Source organism: Balaenoptera borealis (genome assembly GCF_965194805.1).
Source record: "Balaenoptera borealis genome assembly, chromosome: 1".
Taxonomy (NCBI): domain Eukaryota; kingdom Metazoa; phylum Chordata; class Mammalia; order Artiodactyla; family Balaenopteridae; genus Balaenoptera; species Balaenoptera borealis.
In genome coordinates, this window is record NC_138860.1 from 80,611,121 (window position 1) to 80,639,099 (window position 27,979).

The window sequence follows — 27,979 nt, forward strand, 5'->3', positions numbered from 1 at the left end:
CCTGAGGGAGTGTGCATGTCACTTGGGATAAATTAGGTGAAACACTCTCTAAAGCCTAGAAAGAAATGGGAAGGGATCCCCAAAAGACCAAACGCAGAACCTGGGGAAGGAAAACAGAAGAGACAGAAAGGGAAGGTGTCGCCCCCAAACAGCCGGAGAATGGAGACCCGGGACCCGAGACGCCGATTTCCAGGAGAGGCCACAGGGTGGCGCTGGAAGCCCGCGCGCAAAGGTGTGAGCTCCGCCGAGGTTGGGTGGGTGGGGGCGCCGTCGGCAGCCCCCACTGCGCGGCGCCTGGCGACCCAGCGTCAGCCACTGACCCGGGCCAGCCGGCACTGGCCCCCAGGCTGGGTAGGGCCAAGCTGGGCTGGGCTGGCATCGATCGCTGTTCTGACAAGAGCATCGATTTCTGCGCGGAGAAATTAATAGCTCTCTTAGCTCCTCGGACGCGGGAGCCGCCCGCGGGCGGAGCTGGGGACCCGTCGGTCCAAGGAGGCCGCGCACCCGGAAAGCCCCGGGTCCCCAGCAGCAGTCACAGGGCAGGTCCCAGCCCTTTCACCCCGCGGGCCTCAAGCCGGGGAAAGGGGAAGGAAGAGGGGTTCTGGAGGATGGACTTTTGGAGAAGGGTAGGGCAGACAAGGGCCCAAGGAACCCGCAAAGGAAGCCCTCCGAGAGGAGAGTTTTCTCCACCAGGGCCCCAGCAAAGACTGTCCCCCAATTTCCCGAGACAGAGACAGACCGACCGACCAAGTAGCCTGAATTCAGGAAGGTGACGAGACAGAAGCGGGGCCCCACGGGGTCATTGCCCTCTCCACGAGGATTTTGGTTGGAACCAAGGGACTTAACTAGGACAGAGCCTTGCGCCCGAAAGCGGAAGTGACAGGCTCCTAAGGAGGTTGCCAGGGGCTCAAAGAGGCGAAGGACTTGACTATTCGGGAGACAGGTCGCATTCCCGCCGGGTTTCAAGCTCACCGGGTCGCTGCTGCCAGCAGTTACCCCGCAGGTGTCAAGGCAGCAGGTGGCCGAACTTAGAACCACCCTTCCCCGAGGGGCCCGGTCGCTCGCCGCCGCTCCGGCCGGCAGTGCAGCCCCAATTGGGAGAAGTCCGCAGGGGCGAGGGAGGGGGGACCCACCTCAGACGCAGCGGGACTGGGGGGAACTCTGTTCTTGGCCCACCATCCCCCTGTATTTTGGCCTTATTTCCCCAACAGACCTGTCCACCCCTGAGTTGTCAGGCTAAATATTTTGGCTTGGCGGGAGGGGCGGAGAGAACCGAGAGGTCCCAGCAAACCAATCCGTTCGGTCTGGGGCGGGGAGGCGGGAGCTGGGCGCGGCCCCTGCGTGCCACCCAGGGAGATACCGCGGCAGCGCGGCCAGCTGGCGCTGGGGAGCCGAGCGCGCCCGGAGGGATCCGGGGAGACTGTCCCCGGCGAGTCCCGCGCTCCCCGGGACCCCCCGCTCCTCTCCTCTGCCTGTTCCCCGGGCTTCTGCTCCGCCCTCGGGGTTGACCGGCCTCTTGCGCTGCCTTTTGCTCTGCACCCTGTGTGACTTTGTTTCCCTGGAAGCCTCTCTGAGTCTCTCCCCGTTGCTGTCTGCATCTCTGTCCTCATCTCTCTGTCTCTGTGTTCACGCTGAGTCTCTGGCTCCAGCAGCCTGTCACCGTCTGTGTCTCTGTGGCTCTCATTACTTTTTTTCTGTCTCCTACCATCTCTGTGTGGGATTCTTTGTCACTCTGCCCCTTCCCTTCCCCTTCCCTCTGAAGCTTGCATCTCTGTGTCCCTTAGGGCCTGTCAGGTCCTTCTCCTCCCTGGAGCCATCTGGAGAAGAGCCAGGACTGGGCACAAGGCAGGACTAGGACAATGGCAGTGCCCAGTCTGTGGCCATGGGTAGCCTGCCTGCTTGTGATCCTCCTCTCCTTGGGATTTAGCCTGGACACTCGCGAGGGTGAGTCCCCAGAACTGTCTTCTGGAGCCCCATCTCCCTTCCAGCAGACTGGGAGGCCAAACACTGAGCTTCCAGCCAGAACACATCTATTTACTTACTTCGACATGAAGACTGGGGTTAGGTCTCAGAAGGACTTCCCACCAGGAGGAGCATTTAGTTCCCGGAGATGGGTGTTTTCCTCTCAGTTCCCTGGGAAATGAGAAGGACCCTGAAACAGGGATGAATAGATGTCCTCCATTCCTGCTTATGAAACAGTGATCCCAGTAAAGCCTGAATGAGAATCAAAATGAGGGGGTTAGTCTTAGAGGTCTTTTCTAGAGCCACTGAATGGGAAAGGGGCCAGGATGGGAAGGGGAGCTGAAAACCAGGCACCATTAAGTAACTGAACCCATTGTGCAGACAGGAAACTGAAGCTCAGAGAACTGAGAGATCAAACGAGACTGGGGTCCTGAGCTCCTGCCTCCAGGTTCTGTCCCACGTCCCCCACTTTGAGGGCCCATCCGCTGGGGTAGGAGGCTTCTTTTAATTAGTCCCCAGGCTAAACACTTCCCATGTGTAGCGTTTTGGGGGTTGGGACCATGTAGGCAAAGTGGCCCTCATGAGGGTGCTGGGGGCTTGGCAGGGAGAGGAAAAAGTGCTGAGAGTGGAAGATTCAAAGGCGGAAGGATGAAGAGATGTCCCTTTCCCCACACCCACCATTCCCTTCCAGACTGAGGAAGCTCAGGAATCCAGTTCTCTGTGCCTGCCTGAGGGGGTCCCGTGATGCCCTCAGACTGGGGACTTCCAGGGGCAGAGCAGGGTCTCCCTTTCCTGCAGAGACAGAGGGGTGATGTGAATGGGTTGGGGCAGGGGGTCCCCTGAAGAGTGCTAGTCACAGAGGCATTGCCTGCAAGGCATAGCCCCACCCCCTGCACCCTTCCCCTCCTCCACCCCTCCCCTCCTCCTCTGCTGTGCCAGGACGGGGCACAGCAGATGCCAGCCAGGAGCATGGTTGTCAGGACAGGAGCACGGCCCTGGGGGCAGGGGGGCGGGGGAGGGCGGTGTTTGGTCAGGGGACCCAGATGTCCCGTTCCCAGTGCAGCTCTGCACACCACCATGTCCTGAGGGGAGGCAGGCAGGGGTTAACCTGTGTAGGTCGTTAGATTTGTTTTTCCAAATGACTCCCATCAGGGGAGCCCTAGAAAGGCTGGGGCATGACGGGAAGTGGCATGTGGGCTCCTGAGAGAACCCCCCATCTGCCTGCAGAGCCTGATTGGCCTTTGCCTGGAGGGACTAGAAGTGTTTTCTCATTCTCCCTCTCTGTGTGTGTGCATGTGTGCCTGCATGTGCTCAGACACACACACACACACACACACACACACACACACTCACAGAGTTGCTGGGTAGAGCCAAGCACAGGGACCACTAATGACAACAGGGAGAAGGTGTGAAGTAAGCCCCAGGGGGCCAGCCTAGCCTGGCCACCCCCTTTTAACCATCAGGGGATGGGCCTGGGTATGTATGATGGGTGCATTGTTTCTTGAGGGCTGGGTAAGAAGGGAGGGAGTGGAGGCTGGAGAGGTTAGCAGGACTTGAATGGCAAGCTGAAGGATTCAGACCTGAATCTTCCTGAGTGGGGACCATGGAAGGTATCCTTGGGAGAAGTGAGTGCAGGGACCAGGTATCCAGCCCATTAGGAGAATGGTCCTACGTGCCTTGGGGAAAGAAAGAAAAGGGGGGCTGGGGCCCTGCGATCCAAAGAAGCCAGACACACCCAGGTCCCCAAGGGAGGAGTGGACTTGGGATCCAGATGTCCATCGATTCAACCCACAACCCCTGAGTGCCCAGTGGTTCCTGCCCTGAACTGGGCACCATGTGGGGATGCTGACTAACAAGGGTCCCACCCTCAGCAGCCTCCCTCCTTGGAGGGGGTGACAGACAGACAGAAAGCAATGTTGGGGCAATACCCCAGGTGTTCTGGTGTGGATGCTGGACTAAGTGCAGCTGAGCCTGAAGTGATTAACTCAGAGGGTCAGAGAAGGTGGGGGCTTGACCTGAGGCTTTCAGGACAAGAACTGAGGGTGTTGGCAGGCCAAGGAACTCTTCTGAGGCTGGAGGTATTAGCGGGGCCCAGTTTATCAACACCCTGGAATGTCAGGCTGAGGAATTTAAACTTGAACTTTTGGCAATGGGAGCCACGGAATGTCCCTTCGAGAGTAAACAGATGCAGGGACCAGGCATCTAGCTTTCTCAGGCCTGGGAGAGAAGTGGAGTGTCTGAAGCTCAGACTACTGCTTCCCAGTCACAGATTTCATTCATTCATTCCTTCATCAAATATTTATTGAGCACCAATTTCGTGCCAGGCACTATACCAGGCACCAAGGATACAGCAATGAATTACACAATGATCCCTGCTGTTCTGGAGCGTACAATAAACAAAATAAATAAGTAAATTGTATATCAGCCAGTGTTAAGCATTTGGAGAAAAATTAAGTAGGAAGGGGAGTGGGACTTCCCTGGTGGTGCAGTGGTTAAGAATCTGCCTGCCAATGCAGGGGACACGGGTTCGAGCCCTAGTCCGGGAGGATCCCACATGGCTCAGAGCAACTAAGCCCGTGTGCCACAACTACTGAGCCTGCGCTCTAGAGCCCGCAAGCCACAACTACTGAGCCCACATGACACAACTACTGAAGTCCGCGTGCCTAGAGCCCGTGCTCCGCAACAAGAGAAGCCACCGCAATGAGAAGCCCACGCACCGCCAGAAGAGAAGCCCCCACTCACCACAACTAGAGAAAGCCCGCGCAGCAGCAAAGACCCAACGCAGCCAAAAATAAATAAATAAATAAATTTATTTATTAAAAAAAAAAAATTAGGAAGGGGAGTAGGGAGTGTTGCCATATTAAATAGGATGGTCAGAGAAGTCCTCATTGAGAAGGTGACATCTGAGCAAAGACTTAAAAGAGGTGAGGGAGCCATTGAGAGGGAAGAGTGTTCTAGCCAGAGGGAACAGAAAGTGCAAAGACCCCAAGGCAGAAGCTTGGCTAGCTTGTTTGAGGAACAGCAACGTGGCCAGTGTGTCTGAAGAAGAGAGAGAAAGCGGGTGAAGTTGGAGAGTTGCAGGGGCCCTGTAGGCTGTGGTAAGGACTTCGGCTTTTCATCAGCGAGATGAAAGCCATTGGGGAGTTTTGAGCAGTGGAGGAGAGTGATCCAGCTTGTGCATTGTGTTTCCACTCTGGCTATAGAGGGGAGGAGAGAAGAAAGAGGGGACGGGGTGGAGGTGAGGAGACTATTTAGGAAGCTATTACTGTAAAGCCAGGAACAGATGATGGTGAAAGCAGTTCGGGTGGCTCTGGATATATTTTAAAGGTAGAGCCCACAGAGTACAGGGGTTAGAGAAGGAAAGGAATCATGGAGGCTTTAGCTTTGGAGTCTGACTGCAAGAATGAAGTTGCAATCAACTGAGAAGGGGACGTGAGTTTGGGAGGGAAGTTCAGGAGCTCACTTTTGTCCATGTTGGCTCATCTGGTGGGGATCCTCCAAGCTGCCAATGAGGCCTCTGAGGCCCAGGGAGCAGGTCACGCAAGGGGTGCTTGGCCCAAACGGTACTGAGGGCTACCTGCACTTGTACCCACAGTGTGCCCCAGCCTGGACATCCGCTCAGAGGTGGCAGAGCTGCGTCGGCTGGAAAACTGCAGCGTGGTGGAGGGTCACCTGCAGATCCTGCTCATGTTCACAGCCACTGGCGAGGACTTCCGTGGCCTCAGCTTCCCACGCCTCACTCAGGTCACCGACTACCTGCTGCTCTTCCGTGTCTATGGCCTGGAGAGCCTGCGTGACCTCTTCCCCAACCTAGCGGTCATCCGCGGTGCCCGCCTCTTCCTGGGTTACGCGGTGGTCATCTTCGAGATGCCTCACCTGCGGGACGTGGGGCTGCCAGCGCTGGGGGCCGTGCTGAGTGGGGCCGTGCGCGTGGAGAAGAACCAGGAGCTCTGCCACCTCTCCACCATTGACTGGGGCCTGCTGCAGCCTTCACCTGGCGCCAACCACATTGTGGGCAACAAGCTGGGCGAGGAGTGTGCCGACGTGTGCCCCGGCGTGCTGGGCGCCACTGGCGAGCCCTGTGCCAGGACCACCTTCAGCGGGCACACCGACTACAGGTGCTGGACCTCCAGCCACTGCCAGAGAGGTGGGCACTGGCACAGAACACGACTAGGGGGCACAGAGGGGGCAGGGTCAAATGGGGCTGGCTGGCCGTAAGATGGTATGGGTAAGTACTTTGCTGACACTATTTTAATCCTCACTCATCCTATGAGGGAGGTGCTGTTGCTATTCCAGTTTTGCAGATGAGGAAACTGAGGCTCAGAAAAGTTAAACAACTGATGTAGCATAAGGCAGTCAAGGGGTGGGCACAAGACAGCATCAGGTAATTATGGAGAGACAGTAAATAAGTTGGACATGGTGAGGAGGGGAAGGGTGGCATGAATGGGTACAAGGCAGCTGCACAAGAAGCAGTATGGGGCAGTGGACAAGAGCGAAGCCGACTGGCCTGTGTTTGAATCTCAGCTCTACTACTTACCAGCTATGTTTATTTAGCTTATCTGTGCCTCAGTTTCCTCATCTGTAAAACGATCAGAGCATTGTGATGAAGAATGAGCTATTCTGTAAAACATTAGAGCAGTGCCTGGGCCATGTTAGCAGTTCTATGCTTCTGATAAAAATGGCCACAGCACAGGCCGGCAGTATTGAAATGGGAAGGTTGGGAGCTGGGTGGAAGGAGAAAGGAGGAGGTGACAGATGAATGACAGGGCAGGTGAGGACAAATTATGTGAAGTGGGATCTTCTTTAGGAGGTAAGGTGCATGGAGGGGAAACAGAAGGAAACAGTGGAGAAAAGGAGGAGTGGAATAAGGAGGGGATGGTTGGAGGAGGAAGTGAAAGTTATAGGGGAGGGAAAGAAGACCTTCAGAGACTGGGAGCAGATCTGGGGTCCCCAAGCTGGGGCTCTTTCCACGCAGCTCCTGGAGGTCAGCTCCCCTCACCCCAATGCCTCAGCATGAGGGCAGAAGAGTAACCAGATCCCTGCTGTATCCACTGGGCCCCACCTCCCCAATATCTCCCTGTTGGCTGTAAACACAGCTGCTGCATGTCCTTCTCGTGTATAGTGTCAACACGCCCTGGCTGACCCTTGCCACACGCATCGCTCCCACAGACATCCAGCTGCCGCTGTGCAGAGTAGCCAGGCCATTGGCACCCAGCCCCAAACCCATCCACATCTGCTTGGGGCCACCTCCCACCCAGGGCAGAGCGCTGAAGAGGGAGGAAGTATGGACAGGGGCATGGGTCAAATGACCGGGGATGGTCCCTCCTTCTACACACTCCCAGGCCCACCTTGCCCTGGGCCTCACTCCTCAGGAGAAGCTGACTTGTTCACCTTGGCCCCATGCCCAGCAATGATCTGGGCACTAGGCCTAGACAGGACAGCAGGCTGGGGAGCAGCAGTCCTGATAGACAAGGTCACTGCTTGGTCCTGAGTTCTGACACCCCTGACTAGGCACTGTGGGAGGTGAGGAGTCACAGAGAGGGGCCACGGTCCCTATCTTCAAGAGCCCCTGTCTGCGGAAAACAGAGTGGGCAACCAGTGTCATCTGAGCTGGAGGGATTTGGGTGCAGACTAAGAGTGTTAGCCCAGGAGGAGGGGCTGGGGCCAGGACCAAGGAGGCGTGGGTAAGGTCTAATGCAGCACTCTGCCCGCAGTGTGCCCCTGTCCCCGTGGGCTGGCCTGCACAGTTAGGGGTGAGTGCTGCCACACTGAATGCCTGGGAGGCTGCAGCCGGCCAGAAGACCCCCATGCCTGTGTCGCCTGCCGCCACCTCTACTTCCAGGGTGCCTGCCACAGGGTGTGCCCTCCAGGCACCTACCAGCATGAGTCCTGGCGCTGCGTCACGGCCGAGCACTGTGCCAGCCTGCGCTCTGTGCCTGGCCGCGCCTCCACCTTCGGCATCCACCAGGGTAGTTGCCTGGCCCAATGCCCTCCAGGCTTCACCCGTAATGACAGCAGGTGAGTGTCGGGTGGGCGGGGGGCACCCTTGGAGCAGTGAGGAGGCCCACACTGGTCCAGGGCTCATGCCACATCCTCTGCTTGCCCCTCCTAGCATATTCTGCCACAAATGCGAGGGGCTATGCCCCAAAGAGTGCAAAGTGGGCACCAAGACCATCGACTCTGTCCAGGCAGCACAGGATCTGGTGGGCTGCACCCACGTGGAAGGGAGCCTCATCCTCAATCTTCGTCAAGGCTGTTAGTGCCTTCCTCAGGACCATACCTCTCCTCCTGGCCACACCCTTCCTCCTGGCCACACCCCTTACAATGATCCAGCTGAAGCACCACTTTCCACCATCCTGGGTCCCAGCCCTGAGGGCCCCCTTCCCTTGGCCCCCATTCAGCTCCCCCCTCCCAATGGAACCATCACTTTCCTTGCCCCTGCTCCAGCCCTGTCTTCCCCATTCCCAGATAACCTGGAGCTGGAGCTGCAGCACAGCCTGGGACTGGTAGAGACCATCACTGGCTTCCTCAAAATCAAGCACTCCTTTGCCCTCGTGTCCCTAGGCTTTTTCAAGAACCTCAAACTAATCCGGGGGGACACCATGGTGGATGGGTAAGGGGTCAGAAATAGTTCCCTCTCTCTCATCTCCTCCCCAACACTCCCAAAACTGTGGTGAAGAGTATGGGAAACAGCTCTGCTACTTACTAGCTGTGTGACTCTGGGTAGGTTACTTAACTTCTCTGGTCCTCAACTTTCTCATCTGTGAAATGGGGTTAATATAACTACTTATTTCTTAGGGCTATTGTGAATATTACTTAAGTTGTTATGTATAAAGCACTTAAAACAGACCCTGAAACAAAGTATATATGACTACATAAAATTATAGTTACATATAACTCGATATGTATTGGCTATAATTGTTATCATCTGATCCTCTTAGCTGCAGAGCAAGACTGCCTGGGTTTGAAACCCATTCCTACTTTTACCAGTTGAGGCCTACCCTTAATGTAGCCAGGATTTTTCAAAATAATGTTTTAAATTACCATCCAGCCAAGTGGTTTCTCATGTACCCCCAGGGGTGCCCCCGCTCCAGCTGGAGAGGCATAGCCCCAGGCTGAGTCCCACTCCTCCCTGTGTCCCCAAAGCCAGGACAGAACCTGGCACATAGCAGGTGCTCAGTTAATGTGAGATGAGGGAAGGAGGGAGGCAGAAAAACAGTTGACCCCATTTCACTGATGAGGAAAACACAGAGTGTGGGTGACTTGCCGGACCTCACATTTCTGGTCAGTGGCACCGAGTGGGTGTGTATGAATGCCCCATGTGTACTGGTGTGGGTGGGCTGCTGTGTGCCGCTCCTTCCCTGTGCCCCCAGTGCAGCCCCTTCGGGAAGAACCCCTAAGACACCCCCTTCCTCACCCCTTGCCCCCACCGGCCGTGCAGAGCAAGGTTACCTGGCCTCCCCCAGGAACTACACTCTGTATGTGCTGGACAACCAGAACCTGCAGCAGCTGGGCTCCTGGGTGGCTGCGGGGCTCACCATTCCCGTGGGCAAGATATACTTCGCCTTCAACCCACGCCTCTGCCTGGAACACATCTACCGCTTGGAGGAGGTGACTGGCACGAAGGGACGGCAAAACAAGGCAGAGATCAACCCCCGCACCAACGGAGACCGAGCTGCCTGTGAGGCCCAATACCCCAACCCCTGGCACCCTGGCAGTGAGAGATGTGACCCCAAGGAACACCCAGACGCGCACACACGCTGACCTTCACACACACTGAAATACACCAGACATGCTCCCGGGTGGAAGGGGACGCTTGAAGGGGTCAATGTGATAAGTTCTCTTTAGAGGTCACATTGGGGGTGGGATGCTGCGGCGTCAGGGTGGGGGGTTGGGAGTAGGCGGCTCAAGCAGGTGCTCTCAACACGGTCAAGAGCAAGCGTTCGCCCTTCACCCCGACCAGGCCAGACTCGCACCCTGCGCTTCGTGTCCAACGTGACGGAGGCCGACCGTATCTTGCTGCGCTGGGAGCGCTTCGAGCCGCTGGAGGCTCGCGACCTACTCAGCTTCATCGTGTACTACAAGGAGTCGTGAGTGGCGGGGGCGGGGCCCGAGTGGGTGGGGCCAGAGCGGGGGCGGGGCCAGAGCGGGCCGGGGTCAGAGCCCGACCAGGTCAATTTGTTCACGACCGCAGGCAGGTGAGGGCAGAGCCCCGGGGGGCTGTGGAGAGCCAGCAAGCCAGGACCCCAGAGTCGCACTCCCTCGTAGGGCCCACGTCTGGCTCTCTCCTCTCACCTTCTTCATCCCTTCGTGCCTCAGTTTCACCTTAACCAGTGATGAGAAGAGGACAATCAGGATTTCTGAAAGCCCAGGAGAGGCGCCCTGCTGGGAAGGCCTGGATAATTAAACTTCAATTCACTATGCTAATGTTTCGTACTGACCACATGCTCCTGCCCCAGCAGCGGTTTGGGAAGTACCCACTAATTTGGCCAGTTTTATGCATATCTTTGCCAGCATTTCATTAAAGCCCGAGGAGGGAGGGAGCAGGGACAACCAAGGACCAGCTGCTCTTTCCTTTGGAGAGAATGTACTGACCATAGCAGGATGGATAGTGGTTAGACCACAGGAAGAACTTCTCCAAAAGCATGGGTAGGGATCAAAAATAGAATTCCTTAGAGAAGAGAGATGGATTTGGGAAGGCAAGCTGGGAGGGCAGGAGTGAGGAGTACTAGCCCTCTGTGGTAGATAGAAGATGGGAGCCACCTGGTTTGGAATCATTTCCTGTGAATTAAAATGAAGAGATCTTAGTTGCCCACTAGCACAGGGCCTGGCCTGGGAGGAAGGGAGAAATACTAATGGTGGGAGGCCTGCTCACAGGGCCAAGACTCTCCTAGGCCTCAGTGGAAGATGAAGGACTCTAGCACGAGGAGCTGGAGAGTTTGTCAAATACAGATTCCTGGGCCCCGCTCCCACAGATTCTGATTCCTTTAGTCCTGGGCAGGGCCCATAAATCTGCATTTCTAACAAGCTTCAGCATTCAGGTAATGCTGAATCTTCTGGGCCATGGACCACACGTTAAGGAATGCTAACATGGACTGCAAGATAAAGCCCCGGCCTCCCACCCCTACCCACCGGTTGTAGAGCTCACATTCTGCAGGACTATACACAGCTGCCTTTGGACTCAAAGGGCAGAGAATCTTCGAGGTCTTTCAGGAAACTCCCCTAGCATCTGCCTTGCAGTGTGGCTATGGCTGTGCTCCCTTAGAGATATACTGGGGATCCTGGCTCAATTCCAGCTCTGAGCAGACCCACTCAGTGAGTGTGTCCTGCCCACAAGGCACCTGCCCCAAAGGGCAGACCCACACCTGCTTCTGAATGCCCTCGTACTGGAAGAAGCATGACAATGACAGTCTTGGAATGATTCAGAGAGGAGGGGGATGCTAGAAACTGGGGTTGGGGCTGAGCTGCCCCTCATCTCTAGGGATGGGGTGTTCAGCCCATTCCAGAATGCCACAGAGCATGTAGGTCCAGATGCCTGTGGGGCCCAGAGCTGGAACCTACTGGATGTGGAACTGCCCCTAAGCCGCACCCAGGAGCCAGGTGTGACCCTAACCCCGCTCAAGCCCTGGACACAGTACGCAGTGTTTGTGAGGGCCATCACGCTGACCACTGCAGAGGACAGCCCCCACCAAGGAGCCCAAAGCCCCATCATCTACCTCCGAACCTTACCTGCAGGTAGGCTGAAGCCTTTGAAGGGGGTTGGGAGCTAAATGCCTGGGTCCTAGTGAGAATGGGGGAACCCAAGCACCAGAAATAGAGAAGCTGGGTCACTGAACACCGGGCCTATAGAGGCTGGGAGGCCGGACCTCAGAGAGAGGGGCCCTTAACCAGACAGTATTTGAAAGGGGGATCTGCAGCCCCTCAGTTGTACCCTACTCACACCCCCAGCACCCACAGTGCCCCAGGACGTCATCTCCACGTCCAACTCCTCCTCCCACCTGCTGGTGCGCTGGAAGCCACCGACCCAGCGCAACGGAAACATCACCTACTACCTGGTGCTGTGGCAACGCCTGGCAGAGGACAGCGACCTCTACCTCAATGACTACTGCCACCGCGGTGCGCAGGGAGGAGGCGCGGACCGGAGGGGTTGGGGTGTCGGGCCGCGGGCGCTGCTAGTCTAACTCTTTCCTTCGCCGCCGCCGCACCAGGCTTGCGGCTGCCCACCAGCAACAACGACCCCCGCTTCGACCGCGAAGACGGGGAACTCGAGGCCGACAGGGAGCCGGGCTGCTGCGCTTGCCAGCACCCACCTCCTGGGCAGGTCCTGCCACCGCTGGAGGCACAGGAGGCCTCCTTCCAGAAGAAGTTTGAAAACTTTCTACACAATGCCATCACCATCCCCAAGTGCGTCTCGGCACGAGAGAGCCGGGAGGCCAGGGTGCTGATGAGCGGGGTCTGCGGGCGGGGGGCGGGGGGGCGGGGCCTGGGTTGTGGGTGGGTTTGGGAGGCGGTCCGCCATTGCAGAGGGCACTGGGGCGCCTTCCAGGCGGGCCTGACAGGGCCCACCTCCCCGATCCCCCGGTCTCCCCAGATCCCCTTGGAAGGTGACGTCCATCAATAAGAGCCCTCAAAGGTGAGCGGGGGCGGAGCAGGGGCCGAGAGGCGTGGCTCCCGGGACCGGGGCCTGGCTCTGACTTGCGCCCTCCCTAGGGACTCGGGGAGGCACCGCCGGGCATCCGGGGCCCTCCGACTTGGGGGGAACAGCTCGGATTTCGAGATCCAGGAGGACAAAGTGCCCCGGGAGCGAGCGGTGCTGAGGGGCCTGCGTCACTTCACAGAGTACCGGATCGACATTCATGCCTGCAACCACGCGGCGCACACTGTGGGCTGCAGCGCTGCCACCTTCGTCTTTGCGCGTACCATGCCCCACAGTAGGTGACGCCCCCCCAGCTCTACCCCGCCCACACACCGACCCCAAGGACCCCATCCAATTAGTGCTCCAACTAGCCAGTTTGACCTCCCGCCAACCTCAGGGCCGCAGTTTGCTCACCCTTCCCAGTCCCCATAATCCCAGCGTTTCCTCAAACCTCCCAGTTTAGAGCCCTTGGGTTTGAACATGAAGGTGAGAGGAAATACTTGTGGCCGGGCTGCCTGATGCCCTGTCCCGCAGGAGAGGCTGATGGCATCCCAGGGAAGGTGGCCTGGGAGGCAGCCAGCAAAAGCAGTGTTCTCCTACGCTGGCTTGAGCCACCGGATCCCAATGGACTCATTCTCAAGTACGAAATCAAGTACCGCCGCTTGGGAGAGGTAGGTACCCCAGGAGACACCCTAACCTAGCCCCAGTTTGTGCCTCCATCCTCTTCCCAGCCAGCTATTCTGTGTTGCCCTCAGGAGGCCACAGTGCTGTGTGTGTCCCGCCTGCGATATGCCAAGTTTGGGGGCGTCCACCTGGCCCTGCTGCCCCCTGGAAACTACTCTGCCAGAGTTCGGGCAACCTCACTGGCTGGCAACGGCTCCTGGACAGACGGTGTCGCTTTCTACATCCCTGGCCCAGGTATGCAGAGCCTCTGTCCCAGATCTGTACTCCCAAACAGCCCCACCTGGGTCCCCAGACACATCTCCCATTGTGGAAACCACAGGCCCCTCCACCCCATCCCTCCCCCATCTTTACCTCCCATTGTGGAAAGAGAAGTGTCCTCTACCCTCTGACTTCTCCATCTTTTTTTATTATTATTGTTTTTTTCTTTTTTTTCTGACTTCTCCATCTTTGACCCAACCCTCTGCTGCCTTCTGGCCACCAGAGGAGGAAGACTCTGGGGGGCTGCACGTCCTTCTCACTGTCACCCCCGTGGGGCTCATGCTGCTCATCATTCTTGCTGCCCTCGGTTTCTTCTACAGCAGGAAGAGGTGATGACAAGTCCCATTGATTCCCAACCCCCTTCTTCCCTGAGCCCTCATCATAAGGTCAGTGCAATCAGAGGGTAGTAGATGAGACAGCAGAAAGGAATTCCTTAGAAGCAGTAACTCTTCCCCTGGGGGCGGCATGGAGGAAAGAGACACACCTTTCAGTTAGGGGGACCAACTTGTCCACGTTTGCCTGGGACTTTCCTGATTTTGGTAGTGAAAGTCCCAAACACTGGGAAACCCCTCAGTCTGGGCATACTGGGTCTGTTGGTCACCATACTCTTAGCCTGAGAACTAATGAAACTGGTCCTATCATAGCAGGGGGAGAAGCAGGAGACCTCAGGATGTGTCCTGGGATCCTGGGATTCTTGATGTCAGATCCCCCTAGGGCTGGATATGAGAGGGAACTGAGGGCAGGACTTTGATTAGCTGGGTTCTGAGGACTAGCTGAGCAGACAGCAGCTTCTCTACTTCTGTCCTCCCTTTTCCCAGCCTGTCAGATCCCAGATCCCAGGACTAGGACCAAGACTAGCTTGGAAAGTGCTTGGTGTTCCCCAGGGGTCACCCTGATCAGAGCTAGGGGTATGATCAGTAACTTCCTTCCTCCTTGTAATGTCCCTCTTCCTTGTCCTCTGACATTGCTTCTTCCTTCCCGAGGACCCTTCCAGCCTGACCCTCTCACCTCCCATTGCAGAAACAGCATGCTGTATACCTCTGTGAATCCGGAGTACTTCAGTGCCTCTCATAGTAGGTTTGGGGGTGGCTGGATGGGTGGTGTGGGAAAGGGAGACAGGAGGGGAGAAGAGGCAGACTTCCAGACCATCTTGGAGAAGGCAGCCTTGGGACCCGAGCCCTTCAGAAGAGAAGAGAAGTGGGTGGAGGTGTGGCAGAGAGCAGTACCCTGGCCTGTGACTCCCACTTCCTCTCAGTGTACATCCCTGATGAGTGGGAGGTGCCTCGGGAGCAGATCTCCATAATCCGGGAACTGGGCCAGGGCTCTTTTGGGATGGTATACGAGGGGCTGGCACAAGGACTTGAGGTTGGAGAGGAGCTCACGCCCGTGGCCCTGAAGACGGTGAATGAGCTGGCCAGCCCACGAGAACGCATTGAGTTCCTCAAGGAAGCCTCCGTCATGAAGGCATTCAAGTGTCACCATGTGGTAAGGGAGGGTCAAGGGCATTGTCAGGGTCAAAATTAGGGTGAAGTTCATGTGGTAAGAGGGAAAAGATCAGAGATGATTTCAGGGCACCATCAAGTTTAGGGTTGGGCCTGTGGTTAGGATCCTATTTGGGGTAAAGCTCATGGCTGGGGTTAGAGTCAAAACAGGGTCATCATAGGGCCATGGTAGGATCATGGCTAGGGCTGGAATCAGTCATGGTGGAAGTCAATACTGAGTGTTCACATCATTATTAGGATCATGGTCAGAGTTGATTCAATCATGAAGATTGGGATGATAGTCAGATCGATTAAGGTCATGGGTTAGCGTCAGGGTCATTGTTAGGTCAAGATTAGGGTTATGGTCATGGTTGGGGTTAGGAGGGTTGGTGTCTGGGTCAGTTGTGACAGCAGAACAAGGTTTTGGCCAGGGAGATCAAGGGAGCTGGGTAGACCTACAACCAGGCTCTTTGTCCATCCCAGGTACGTCTCCTGGGTGTGGTGTCTCAGGGCCAGCCAACTCTGGTCATCATGGAGTTAATGACCCGAGGGGACCTCAAGAGCCATCTTCGATCTTTGCGGCCTGAGGCAGAGGTAGGGACCAGGAAGATCCTGGGTGAGGGGCTGGGGAGTTAGAGAGGACTTGGCACAGTTGTAGGGGTAATCATTTGGCAGGAGTCCAGCCTCAAGTTACTACTTCACTAGCCCCCTCTCTTGGCTCTAGAACAACCCTGGGCTCCCTCGGCCAGCACTGGGAGATATGATCCAGATGGCTGGTGAAATCGCGGATGGCATGGCCTACCTCGCTGCCAACAAGTTTGTGCACCGAGACCTGGCGGCCCGAAACTGCATGGTGTCCCAGGACTTCACCGTCAAGATCGGGGGTACAGAGGGGGCCAGGCGGGTGGGGGCAGCCTGGGTAGAGTGACTCCCCCCTAAGCGAGGCTTGAGGAGACCCAGGCCTGTCCCACAGCTCTGTCCCTGATAGCTCCCCACCCTGGATCTCAGTCTCCTCGTCCGAGGGCAGCGGGATTTGGATGGGATGATCTCTGAGGTCCTTTGAGCCCTCACATTCCAGGATTCTTGGAGACTATGGAGGTGGAGAGAGTTGGGAAAGGTATTCCTGGGGCAGGAACTGGTGAATGGCTCTGCTGCCCCACACCCTGTCTACCCTCACTTTCCAGACTTCGGGATGACTCGAGATGTGTATGAGACAGACTATTACCGCAAGGGCGGGAAGGGGCTGCTGCCTGTGCGCTGGATGGCCCCTGAGTCCCTCAAAGACGGAATCTTCACCACCCACTCGGATGTCTGGTGGGGCCTGGCTGGAGCAGAGGGCTCAGGGGGTGTGGAGGCAGGGCCTTGGGAGAGGCCTGGGTGCACTCCTTAGGGTGCGCTGAGCTGCATTAAGGGTGCTGGGCTCAGGCCCTCCTCCGCGTCCTCCAGGTCCTTTGGCGTGGTGCTCTGGGAGATTGTGACCCTGGCTGAACAACCCTACCAGGGCCTATCCAATGAGCAGGTGCTCAAGTTCGTCATGGATGGCGGGGTCCTAGAGGAGCTGGAGAGCTGTCCTGTTCAGCTGTGAGTCACCCCAGTCTGCCCCTGCCTCGTCCCTGCCCTGCCTATACCTGTCCCACCCCCGTGAGTCTGGCCCACCTCCTCTGATGCTTTTACTTGCACTGATCCCCAGCTCTGAGCCCTCCAACTCAAAATGCCCACTACAACCCCCATTTACTCCCCTGTGACCCTCACAGACATAATCCCCCATGATCCCCCGCTACAATCACACTGATTGACCCTCTCAGTGCAGGAGGCAGGACGTGTGCACCCCTCTGACACTGCCCCCCACCTCCACCAGGCAGGAGCTGATGCACCGCTGCTGGCAGCAGAACCCGCGCCTGCGCCCAACTTTTACCCACATCCTGGACAGCATACAGGAAGAGCTGCGGCCCTCCTTCCGCCTCCTTTCCTTCTATTACAGCCCAGAGTGCCGGGGGGCCCGGGCTTCCCTGCTGCCCACAGATGCAGAGCCCGACTCCCGGCCAACCCCTAAAGGGGCTTCCTCAGACTTCAGCCCCCAAAATGGGGGTCCAGGGCACTGAGGGGCACCCCATTCCCTGGCTAGTTGGCCTCCCATGGGCAGAGAGGAAGGGACCTGACCTTTGCAGCCATGAGATGCTGAGACAGGGCAGGGGGTGGCCAAGGGGGGCACAGAGAGCAGGAGCAGGACAGATTGGGGGTGACAGGGAGAGCAGAGCAGAGTCATGGCAGGAAAGATTTTCTCAGGAATCTGATCCTCCATGAGAAAGTAATCAAGGCCACAACAGAAGCGGAGGTTAGACTGTGGACAAGACATCCTGCCCTCTGAGTGAGAGAGCCTACTCAGACTAGGAAGAGAGGCCTGCCCGCCCCAGAGGCAGGGTCTGGGGAACCCCACCCTCGGCTTCGGAGCTCCTGTGGGCATCTGGGGCCATCAGCACATTTGAAACCAGATGAGCAGCCAGAATTGGGCCTGGAACCCTCTCAGTCTGTGTTTGGGATGCTGGGTTTGGGCGTCCACGTGACGGCTCCTCTCACCTCCTCCCCTCTGCCCCGTGCCGCAGGGGTTGTGGGGAGAACCCAGGGACCCGGGTGAGTGGGTTCCCAGCCTGGCCTGGAGGCCTGCCCTCACCGCTTCCTCTCCTTTGCCATACCCAAAGACCCCAAGCTTGCTGCTCCCCCTTCCTCTTCTCCAGGGCGTTCCCTTGGTGCCGATTCACCCCTTCTCCCAGTCCTTTCCCCCTCAATCTCCCTCCTACCCTTGGATTATTAAGGCTTTAATAGCCTTGCTTCCTCCCTGCCCTCACTTCTGCCCCCCACCCCTGCCTCTCATGGGAAGACTGGAGAAGGCACAATAAAGGCCGAGGTCTGTTTATACCCTGGTCCCGGGCAGCCCATTATCTCTCCATCTATATGGTGTTAACACTGGATGAACTTCCTCCCTCCCTCCTTGGGGACTTGAGGTGGTGACCCTGAGGCAGTGATATAGGATAAATACACTGCTGTCAGACACCACCTCCATGAGGACCTGAGCAGCCAGGGTTACCATGGCAGTGAAGCAGGACCATCCTGCTATTATCTGCAGCTCAGGTGGCCAGAAGTGGTTGAGTCCGGCAGGGGAACCTTTGTATCTAGCCTCCCAGCCTCACCAACCCGTCTGCCACACCTCATCCCTCCCTATTTCCACTGGGCAGACATTGCCTGGGGTATCACAGGACAGACTTGAAGTGGGCAGAACTTGGGGTGGGGGAGGGGTACTGATGACATCACCAGTCCGTGCTGGATGCCCCCGAGGCAAGGCAGGGGACACACGTCAGAGCAGAGTCTGTGTGTCTGGCTCCCTACTGTTATTCCATCCCAGGAGCAGAGATGCCCCGGAGGCAGGTTAAAGGAGCGCATGGGAGTCTGTTTCCAGGCTCTTATGCCAGTGGCGTCAGAGCATTCGAAGGGGAGGAGCTGCAGATGAACGACTTAAAACCTTGGTGAAGGGGGTGGTAGCAGAAGGGGCTGGGCCTGGCTCAAGGCTTTTTCACATCCTATATCAGCGTTTCCTGCATCCAGGTCCTCAGGGCCAGAGCTCCCGTGCTGTCACACACAGGGGTTCTGCGGAGGTTTATACTTCTAAGCGTGCTTGCTCACTCCAGCACCCGTCCTGAAAACCACAGCTCCTTAAGGCATGAGTGGAGTGTGCATGAGTCTGTGCGAGGCGTCTCTATGATAACAACCACAACTCATACACTATCCTGTTAGGGTCCAGGTGGGCAGCAAGGACCACGTGTCCCACCGCACGCACCCCTGCCCTTCCCTGTCCCTGCCTGTCATTGCTGGCTAAGGCAACAGTGACCCCTAATGGTTGCTGGCGGAACCACAGCTTAGGGAAAAAAGAGTGGGGAAGGTTGTTCTCTCCTCCCTGTGTTGCTGGTCTCCGGCCACCAGCGAGTACAAGGGAGGAGAGACTCCACACATAAGCCCTGGATCTGAGACCCACACACTCGCACAGCAGACAGGCACACCTGCACTTGCACAGGCCCAGAGGGCAGCACTGGGGTCAAGCCCTCTCCCCACCACCCATGTCCCCTAACCTCCACAGGATGGGACATTGCGTGCTCAGGAAGCGCTGGGCATGTGGTTGTGGAAGGGCTTAAAGAAGGGATTGGGAGTTGAAGAAAAGAGGGCTTCAGAAAAACACTGCCTGTGCTTCACCTCCAAAGATGAGCAGGTGGTGACAGGCCCAAAATAACGTTTTGGAGAAAGGTGTAGTGATGCTGGAAGACAAACTCTACTGCCATCTATGTCCTAGAAAAGAAGTGGATGTACATTGTAAATCAACTATACTCCAATAAAATTAAAGGAAAGAAAAGTAGATGTAATAAGGTAGCAAGACAGATGGTGGTTAGACTTCAGAAGGGACTTCCCAACTATACAGGGAAGCTTTGTGGAGGGAAGAAGTGTCCTCTCTCAGAGACAGCTAAATACAGACAATAGGTTGGCCCGGGGAAGGAGAGTGATGGACACCTACCAGAGAGGCAGAAGGATGAATGCAGTGACTAAAATAGAGAGTCCAGAAACACCTTTCTTGATTTCCTCCTCCCCCCCACCCCCACCCCCGATTCAGACAGAAGTCCAGAAAAAATAACCTGCAGCTGGCTAGGAAGGGTAGGAAATAGCGTGGAGACAGATTAGCATAAAAGAATTACATGTTTACCATCTACCCCCTTGGAACTGTTCTTGTGCCCTCTTGACAAGTCCCCCACCTGGGCAAAGGGATGCTGGAGGCTATAGGTCTCATGTCCCACCCCTCCCAGCACAGGAGCAACTGATGCATCTTTGTGGGGAAGAGACTGGAGTCCTCCATAGTGAGAGGCCCAAAGGCCTGGGGCAGGAGGGTTCGAGGTCAAGTGGTCGGGGGTCAGGTGAGCTCTGCCACTGGACCAGGCCTTGGTTGAGGCAGGACAAATAGGGGTGTTCACAGTTCCTCTTCCTCTAGGTTCTGGGTACAGAACAGAAGGCTGCAGCCAGGGTGGTTCCTGGCTATCATCACGTAGGAAGAAGAGCCAGGTACGAAGCCAGGAGAGGTCAGCATCCTGCTCCTGCTCCTGGGTCAGCCCCACAGCCCCATACTCCCTCCGAGACCCAGGGAGCTTGGATGGCAGGGCACCAGGTCTTAGATGCCCAGCCAGGGGGCAAACCTGGAGTAGAAACTTGGACCCTCCCCTTGGCCTAGTGTCAACAACGCTGTGGAAGCCCCTCCGCTGGTCCAGGAGTTGTTTGTCTTCTTCTCCAACCTTAGCTGAGGTGAAGGACAAGGGAGATGTTAGTCACAGCCATTACCCCACAGCAAGGGTCTTCCTCCTTCCAGCAAGAGACTTCAATGCCCAACTCCTCAGGCCACCAGTGCCCGCCCCCAGGGGCACAAAGGAGAGTTTGGGGGTCCTCTCGTCCCTGTGAGGCCGATGGGCAGTGTGCTGGCACCTCCTACCCACTCCTGATCTTTGCCCAGGAGTCAGAGGGCCTGAACACCTGGGGTTTCTTCTGGCTGCCTTCCATGAACAGGAGCCCCTCTGGGTCACTCATCTAAAGGCACTACTAGTCAGTGGACACTAGGGTGACACTAGCTGTCCCTGGAGTGAGGGAAGTGACGCTGAAAGTGCCAACTCAGGAATCCAGGCCGGTGGGGCTGGGATGGAGCCAGAAGGGAGGGCATTTGGTGAGCCCCTGGGCACATGATCAGGAGCTTGAGATCAAGTGCTCAGGTACCCCTGATGCCTGGCTGAAGGAAGGGTCTCAAAGGGGCCACACAGCTAAGAGTTTTGACGTCCTCGCTGTGGAAAGGAGGCCTAAGGGCCATGGGGCAGGCGTTCAGGGTGGGTGTGGTGAGGGGTGGAGTGCCCCCTGGGCCCGAATATCTGGATTACCCAAACTCAGGGGCACTTGCCCTTCTCCAAAGCCAGGAGAGGTAGCCCCCTGCCCAGGATGGTAGCTGGCTGAGTAGATACTCCAGCCCAGCTTCCTCATCTGGTCCCTGGGAAGGCAGGACATCTGAAGAGTTTGGCGTCTTGGACTGAGCAGGCCAGGAGCTCCTCTTGCCATCTTCACTTCCACCACAGAGGGGAGAGAGGAGAGATGGGGCCGCCGGTCAGGGTGGGGGTGGGCAGAGGGAGGCACTCCCAGGATAAAGATGTCAACTGAAATCCTAGGACAAAGAAGGAGGGGCACAAGACATTCCCTCCTGTCTCTCTCCCCGCCCCCAGTGGCTGCAGCTCTCAAGCACCACGGACATTGTCAGATGTCAGGCAGAGGGAGGACAGGAAAGGCTGGGGATGCTGGGGAGGTAGTGAGGAGGGAGAAACAGGCAGAGGAAGGGGGTGCGGGAGAGAGGAGACCCAGAGAGGCAGGGAGACAGGAGATCAGAACCCCTCTACACACACGCACTGGAGGCTCTGAGGACACCCCAGCCTGCCCCTTGGCTCTCTGTGGGTCTGGTCCCCACCCATCCCCACTCATGAGCAAGAACAGGGAAACTTTGTGCCTGGCTGTATCTGGAGATGAAGAGGGGGTCACATCCTGAGGGACCAGAGGGTCACGCAGGTTCCCACCCTTTCAGGTTGTGTCAAGCTGGTCCTCAAGCAGAATAGGACAGGAGAGGGGAAGTGGGCAGAGGTGCAGGGGGAGAGAGGGGAAGGATGGCTAGGGTGGCAGTGGGGACAACATTCTGAGACTATGCAGAAGGATTCTTAAGCAAATGAGACAGAGGCCCCTTCCTCTCTAGGAGGCAGAGAAAGGAGAGCGTGTGCACAAAAGGACAGAGGTTGACAGCTGGGTCAGGCAGGAAGAAGTAGAGATGGAGGAGAGGGGTCTAGCCAGCATGCATCTCTCCAAATGGCAATTGGAGTAGAAACCGACTGCTGCTGAAGCAGGAAGAATGGAGGTGGAGCTATATAAAGACTTCCGGGGAACAGGGTCAGGGGGCAGGGGGCAAAGGAAGCAGGGGTGGCCTCCTTTGGCAGCAGAATTACCTAAGGGAGAGACCTCCATGAGAGAAGGCCAAGGGCTGAAATAAGATAATAGACACCAAGTGCTTTGTAAGCTATAGAGCACTATACAAATTATAGTTGTTGTTATCTAATTGTGATATCATTTAAAAAGATGCTGCAGAAGCACATTTAGTGCCATGGAAAGATGGCCATGATGAACTGCAGAGTGAAAAGGGCAGGTTGCAAATAATAAAATGCCATTTTTTGCATTTACATGTACAAACCCAGAGAAGTGTCTGAAAGTGTAAATATGCATCTGGGAGATGGGGTTGTGGATGATTTATATCTTCTTTTTGCTTATCTGTATTTTCTCTTTATGTTTTTAAAGAACATACATTATTTATGTTGTGAAAAACAAGCAGTTTGCTTTGAAAGGAATGAGACTTCCTCCCAGTTGGTTGAGGTCCTGGGCTCAGGAAGGGTGAGGTCAGAGTGGGCCGGGGCCATGACTCTGCCCTCTCTCTGCCTGGTTGGTTACCTTGGGGTCTGACAAATACATATTCTCCATGAACATTTTTTTCCTCTGTGCTCTAGGCTGGGCCGAAGTTGGTTTGCGTGAATTTAGAATTGGCAGCGTGTTTTTGTAACCCCACGATGTTTCCGGCTGGGAAGATATAAAACAGGGGGCAGGTAGAGAAAAGCAGACAGAGATCCCCAGCAACTCTGAGCCCACCCACAGGGAGGCCCACAGCCCTCTGCTTGCAGTGTCCTTGGGACCACCTTCCCCACCCAGCCCTGCAGGACCAGCCTCCACCTGTAGTGGCTTCCAGGGCCTGTGGCAACCTAGGTTCCCACCCCCGCTCATTCCTCAGCCTTACCCACGTACCACGCCAACACCCAAACGTGGCTTCCTTTTTTATCCCTTCCCTCACCCTCTGCCTCCCAATCTGAGTGTGGACCATCACACCCTTGGAGGCCTCCCCCCACATTCTTCCCCACTGGGCTCCCACCTTGTCTCTTTCCCAGCCTGAAAGCACCCTCCTCCCTCCTATGAGCCCCTCCCCCAGAGCTACTTAGAATAGTACCTAGTATCGATAATTCCTTATGCTGGCAAAGAGCTTTCTGTTTCCAAAGTGTATGGAAAATCCACTTAGAGAGGATGGCATCAGTGATCTGAGAGGCCAAATGACTTGCCTAAGATCACATAGCCAGTTCCTGGAGGTCCAGCCCCTTCTACCACGAACCCAGCCTCAAGGGCTGAGAGTAAACTGATTTGTCCTCTCTGTCCTTCAGTCCCTTCTTTATCTCTAAATTGCATCTTCCCTGGCATGTAAGCCTTCCACTTCTAGCTGCAACTTGCCTTTCCAGCATCGTGATCTGCCCCACCCCAAAACAAACCTCATGTTCTAATCAGTCTAGACTCTTCCCTATCCACCAGCTTGCACCATGCTGCCCATCCCCTGACCTGTGCTCTACTGGGAATTGCCTCCACATCTGCCCCACCCCCTGCCCCATCTTTGGTCTCTGAGGCTGTTTCTGAACTCTGCACCATCCACAGGGCACTGAGTACCTGCTGCCTTATATAGCCATGATGTTGGTGTCAGGACTCCCCTTAGGAAAATAGAAGCCATGCTAGGTATTTCCACAGAGAGTATTGAATATAAGGGGTTGGCTTTACTGGTGTGGGAGGGCTGAAAAGCAAAGAGGGAACACTAAGTAACACAGAGAAAACCGCAAGAGGAAGCTCCCACCCCTAGGTTGGGAGAGCAAGCAGGTAAGGTTGAGGTTGTCAGAGTCTAGAACCTCAGGGAAGGGATACCCCAGAGGTGGGATCCAGATCTTGGAGGAGGTAATGCTGCCCAGCTGGTGCTGGAGCAACGTTGAAAGGAAGCAACCGGAAGAAGCAAGTCCTCCCCTCTCTCCCTGTAGGCAACCTCCCTGTTGGCAGAACTTAGTAAGAGCCCACTGGCAAAATACGCTCTGCAAAATATGGTTTGCAGAGTCAGCCCCAGCCTCACAGAGCAGATTATAGAAGGGAGGGGTTAGAGCTGAGAGACAATAGGTAAGTGACCAGCACCCATGAGGGTCATTATTTATTATGATTATTGGACCTAAAATGTACTGAGCACCTTCTACATATCTACACTTGACATACACTCGAACATAAAGAATAAAGTGGGGACTTCCCTGGTGGTCCAGTGAGTAAGACTCCTCGATCCCTGGTCGGGGAGCTAGATCCCGCATGCATGCCACAACTAAGAGTCCGCATGCCGCAATGAAGAAGTCCGAATGCCACAATTAAGACCTGGCACAGCCTAAATAAATATTTTTTTAAAAAAAAAAGAATGGTGAGCTTCATTCTTTCACTGACATTGTACAGATGAGGGAACCATGCCTTCAGGAAGTGAAATAACTTGCCCAAAGTCCTGCAACTAATAAATGGCAAAGCTGGTATTCAAAGTCCACAATTTTCCCACTCTATCCTGTTGTCTACAAGGTGCCCCACACCGGGCTAAGAGGGCTCCAGAGAGGGGTGGGCATAAGTCCTTATGGGCAGGGATGGCAGATTGTACAATGGTCTGGCGGCAGCGCCAAACCTCCTTGAGCATGTTGTATGTGCTAAACCCCTGCTTACAGTAGTTCCTGCCATGGGTGAAGGAGCCACAAAGATGGACAAAAGCCAGGCCCTACCCTTGCAGAGTGCACTGCCTCCTGAGCAAGAAGGCATGCAGACAGATCACTGCAGTGCACCACAACAGTCCCATGGAGCCGTGCAAGAACCAGGGCTCTGAGAGCACTGCAACTAAAACTCAGATCTCATCACTTCCCTGCTGAAAGGCCCTCAGTAGCTCCCCGGTGCCAACCAGCAAAGGCAAAGCTCCAAGCAGGCTGACCTCTCAAGCTCTCTGCCCCTCACACCCATGCCACCCCCAGATGGCACCGCAGCTCTAAGCCTCCACACCTTCACTCACTTTGCTCCTTCAACCCAGAACGTCCTCCACTCTCTCCACCCTCCCCTTCCCGTGTACCCTGAGGATCATCTGCTCACCCTTCAAACCAGCTCTCTCAACTACCACGCCTTCTCTGAAGCCTTCTTGACTTCGCTCCCCCTTCACAGCATAATCCTGGGCAGCATGGACCACTCCTTCCTACACGTCCCCTGAACCACAGGCTTTTAGTCTAGCTCCTGTCACTCTGAATTATCTGGGTTTGTTTACCTATGTATCTCCCCTGCCCTCGAGTCTTATTTATCTTTGCAGCCCTTGAAACTATCATACACTCCAGTACATAATAGGTTTTTAATAGATGCTCCATGAATTCATGATAACAAACCAGCCAAGGGCAGGGAGTGCAGAGAGGAAAAAAATACTGCCTTTGGAGCCAGACCTGAACTGAATCTTAGTTAAACATACTTACTAGTTTGCTTGAGCAAATTATTGGTAATTTACTGCTCCCGGCCTCTGTCAAATGGAAAGTCCACTGCACTTGTCACAGCACAATGCCTGAACCCAGACATCTGCAGGGCTACCTGCGTTCTCCTTCAGGTGGTCGTGGGTGAGGTCCAGGCCACATATGAGGGCCTCAGCCCCAAGGGCTGCACCAGGAAGTCTGCAGGCCTGACTGCCATGACTCCTTCCCAGCCACAAAGTCTACACGCTGGACATGCTAGAGGAGAGAGAGTGGGAACCCTAAATCTCCCCAGCCGCTCTAGACCTCTAGTTCCACCCCCCAGAGTCTACGAGATCCCAAACTCCCTTGAACATCTTCCTGTGCTGACCCACAGTGCCCTTGGTGCCTTTGGTGCCCCCAGCTTCACAGGCACCTCAGCACATCTGGAGCTTCCTCTGGTGGTCTGGAGTCCCTAGAGATCACCAGGATCCCCTACACTTCTCCACCGGTCTCCCTTCCCCAGTACCTCCAAGCAGTCCTGGAACCTGACTCTCAGTCACCAAGAACCCTCTCCGCAGTCTCTCCAGATTCCCAGGGTCCTGCGGTCCTTGCAATCCCTCTCCGCCCCTCCAGGCGCTGCCAGCTCTAACCCTGCACCATCTGGATGAGCGGCCAGCCAGCTGGCGCAGGGGCTCAAGCTGCTGCAGGGTTCCTTCCGCTGCACTCCTGTCAGTGCCGCCCAGCCAGCCCTTTCCTCTGCCATGTTGCAATTCACTCTAACAGCAAATTCAGCCTGAGGAAACTTCTGGCAGCACACACATTCCCCAAGTACCCACACAGCAGGGGAGAGAAGCAGAAGAGAAGTGGGGACGGCAAACTGATCTGACCTGGCATGCTCTTCACATGGTCCCAAGTCTTTGCCCAGACTTCCCCTGGGCCTGGGACTACCCCTCTGCCCACAACTTCTTATCAAGGTCCAGCCCAGATGCCCCCACATGGCACTCTCCTCTGAGACTCCTTCCTCCATCACCCCAGCCAGAAGAGAGCTCTCTCCTCTCAAGTCCTGGAGGATGCACATGGCTCTAGGCATGACCGCTTCTCCTCTGTGGTCCTAGCTACCTTAGAACGTGAGCTCCTTGAGGGAAGAGGACAGGTTTGACATTTGGTGTATGGACTGAATTGTGCCCCCTCAAAATTCATATGTTGAAGCCCTATCCCCAACGTGACTATATTTGAAGATAGGGCCATGAAAGAAGTCATTAAGGTCAAATGAGGTCATTAGGGTGAGGCCCTAATCCAATAGGACTAGTGTCCTTATAAGAAGAGGAAGACACACCAGAGATATCCCCCTCTTCCCCACATGAGCACAGAGGAGAGGCCATGTGAGGACACGGTGAGAAGGCAGCCACCTGCAAGCCAGGAAGAGAGGCCCCACCAGAAACCAACCCTGCTGGCACCTTGATCTTGGACTTCCAGCCTCCAGAACTATGAGATAATAAATTTCTGTTGTTTATGCCACCCAATCTGTGGTTTTTGTTATGGCAGCTCGAGCATACTAATACATTCAGGAACTCAGGGAAAGCGTTCTGGGAAGGGAACACCAGCAGACAAGCCATCTCACATGTGCTCTTGAGCCCTTCCCGTTATCAGCCCGGCAGCTCACAGGACAGAGGGGAGGGACCAGACCCAGCTGCTACAAGCCCAGCCAGAGGGAAGACCTGAGGTCTGACCCTCTGCCCCGGCCCTGAGGAGACAGTGGTTAAATGTTCCCATCACATTGCTAGGAACTTATAGGAAAGAAGGGAAAAAAATACCTGAGCTCCTCCTGCAGATCAGACAGACCCTCTGCTGGGCTCAGCACCCATTTGCTGACGGAATCCCACAACCACCCTTCCAGAGAGGTGTTCTCCCACGTTCCAGACCAGGCAACCAAAGCTTGGAGAGATCAAGCAACTTGCCCAGGTTGACCTTGGCACAAGGGTGGAGGGGGATGAAAATACAAATAAGGGTGAGAGACAGTCACAGCCTCAAGATGCTAGAGCTCTTCCAAGTGCACCTACCTGACAAAATGCTGAGGCACACGCAAGATTTCAGCGGCAGGCCCGGAAACTGGTCTGAATTTATGGGAGGGATCCGCTGTACCTGGGTCTAAGAGAATTCATTCCTTGCCAGGGCTGCTGGCCTGGGCCCAGGCCTCCAGACAAAGAGAGTGAGTAATTCCATTTTAAAGGTGAAAAGTACTTCCGTTGCAATTATCACACAGTGTATCAAAGCAGTGGGCACGGTTTCCAGAAGCGGGGGGGCGGGGTGGGGGGAGGTGGGGGGCGTGGTTACTGTGCACACAGAGCAGCCAGAGCAGAGTCGTGGCGTTTGGTGGAGCTGCACCAAGCCCGCCACCTCCCCGCCAACCCCCCCGCCAATTTGGTGATCAATTAAACGGCAGGTTTGGAGAAGATGGCAATCAGGTGTTTGAGTACTGATAATCAGACTTGAGGCTCTCCTGTTCGATTCTTCTCTCTCTTGAAAAGGAGACAACTGATGGGAGGGGAGGGTAG

General features: G+C 55.8%; 1 protein-coding gene and 1 long non-coding RNA gene across 5 annotated transcripts; one reads left to right on the plus strand and one right to left on the minus strand.

The window, feature by feature from the left end:
* Nucleotides 1-407: 407 nt before the first annotated feature.
* On the plus strand, nt 408-21,112 carry INSRR (insulin receptor related receptor). Of its 2 annotated transcripts, none has more exons than XM_082399007.1 (22): nt 408-1,944; nt 5,558-6,109; nt 7,677-7,980; nt 8,075-8,217; nt 8,431-8,575; nt 9,429-9,643; nt 9,926-10,052; nt 11,444-11,697; nt 11,911-12,078; nt 12,171-12,366; nt 12,554-12,595; nt 12,673-12,893; nt 13,133-13,269; nt 13,354-13,516; nt 13,764-13,869; nt 14,561-14,613; nt 14,796-15,025; nt 15,505-15,615; nt 15,746-15,905; nt 16,206-16,335; nt 16,468-16,602; nt 16,880-21,112. In XM_082399007.1, exons 1-22 carry the CDS (start codon nt 1,860-1,862, stop codon nt 17,121-17,123), a joined length of 3,921 nt encoding a protein of 1,306 aa, XP_082255133.1. In that variant the 5' UTR covers nt 408-1,859; the 3' UTR covers nt 17,124-21,112. The 2 variants fall into 2 exon arrangements, with proteins under 2 accessions (XP_082255133.1, XP_082255134.1); XM_082399008.1 differs by having other exon boundaries at nt 11,459-11,697.
* On the minus strand, nt 13,863-27,679 carry LOC309632074. 3 transcript variants are annotated; one of them, XR_014246717.1, is made up of 3 exons: nt 27,485-27,679; nt 14,579-14,719; nt 13,863-13,994 (listed from the first exon to the last, which is right to left on the minus strand). It is a non-coding gene; the product is annotated as an uncharacterized lncRNA (long non-coding RNA). The 3 variants fall into 3 exon arrangements; XR_014246718.1 differs by lacking the exon at nt 27,485-27,679 and adding an exon at nt 25,951-27,470; XR_014246719.1 differs by lacking the exon at nt 27,485-27,679 and adding an exon at nt 25,452-27,470.
* Between the last annotated feature and the right edge of the window lie 300 nt (nt 27,680-27,979).

Excerpts from the sequence above, each read along its gene's own strand:
- INSRR (XM_082399007.1), top strand. The coding sequence starts at position 1,860 with ATGGCAGTGCCCAGTCTGTGGCCATGGGTAGCCTGCCTGCTTGTGATC. Across the intron at positions 7,981-8,074 it reads TTCACCCGTAATGACAGCAG|CATATTCTGCCACAAATGCG; the intron begins GTGAGTGTCGGG and ends TGCCCCTCCTAG. Across the intron at positions 10,053-11,443 it reads ATCGTGTACTACAAGGAGTC|GGATGGGGTGTTCAGCCCAT; the intron begins GTGAGTGGCGGG and ends CCTCATCTCTAG.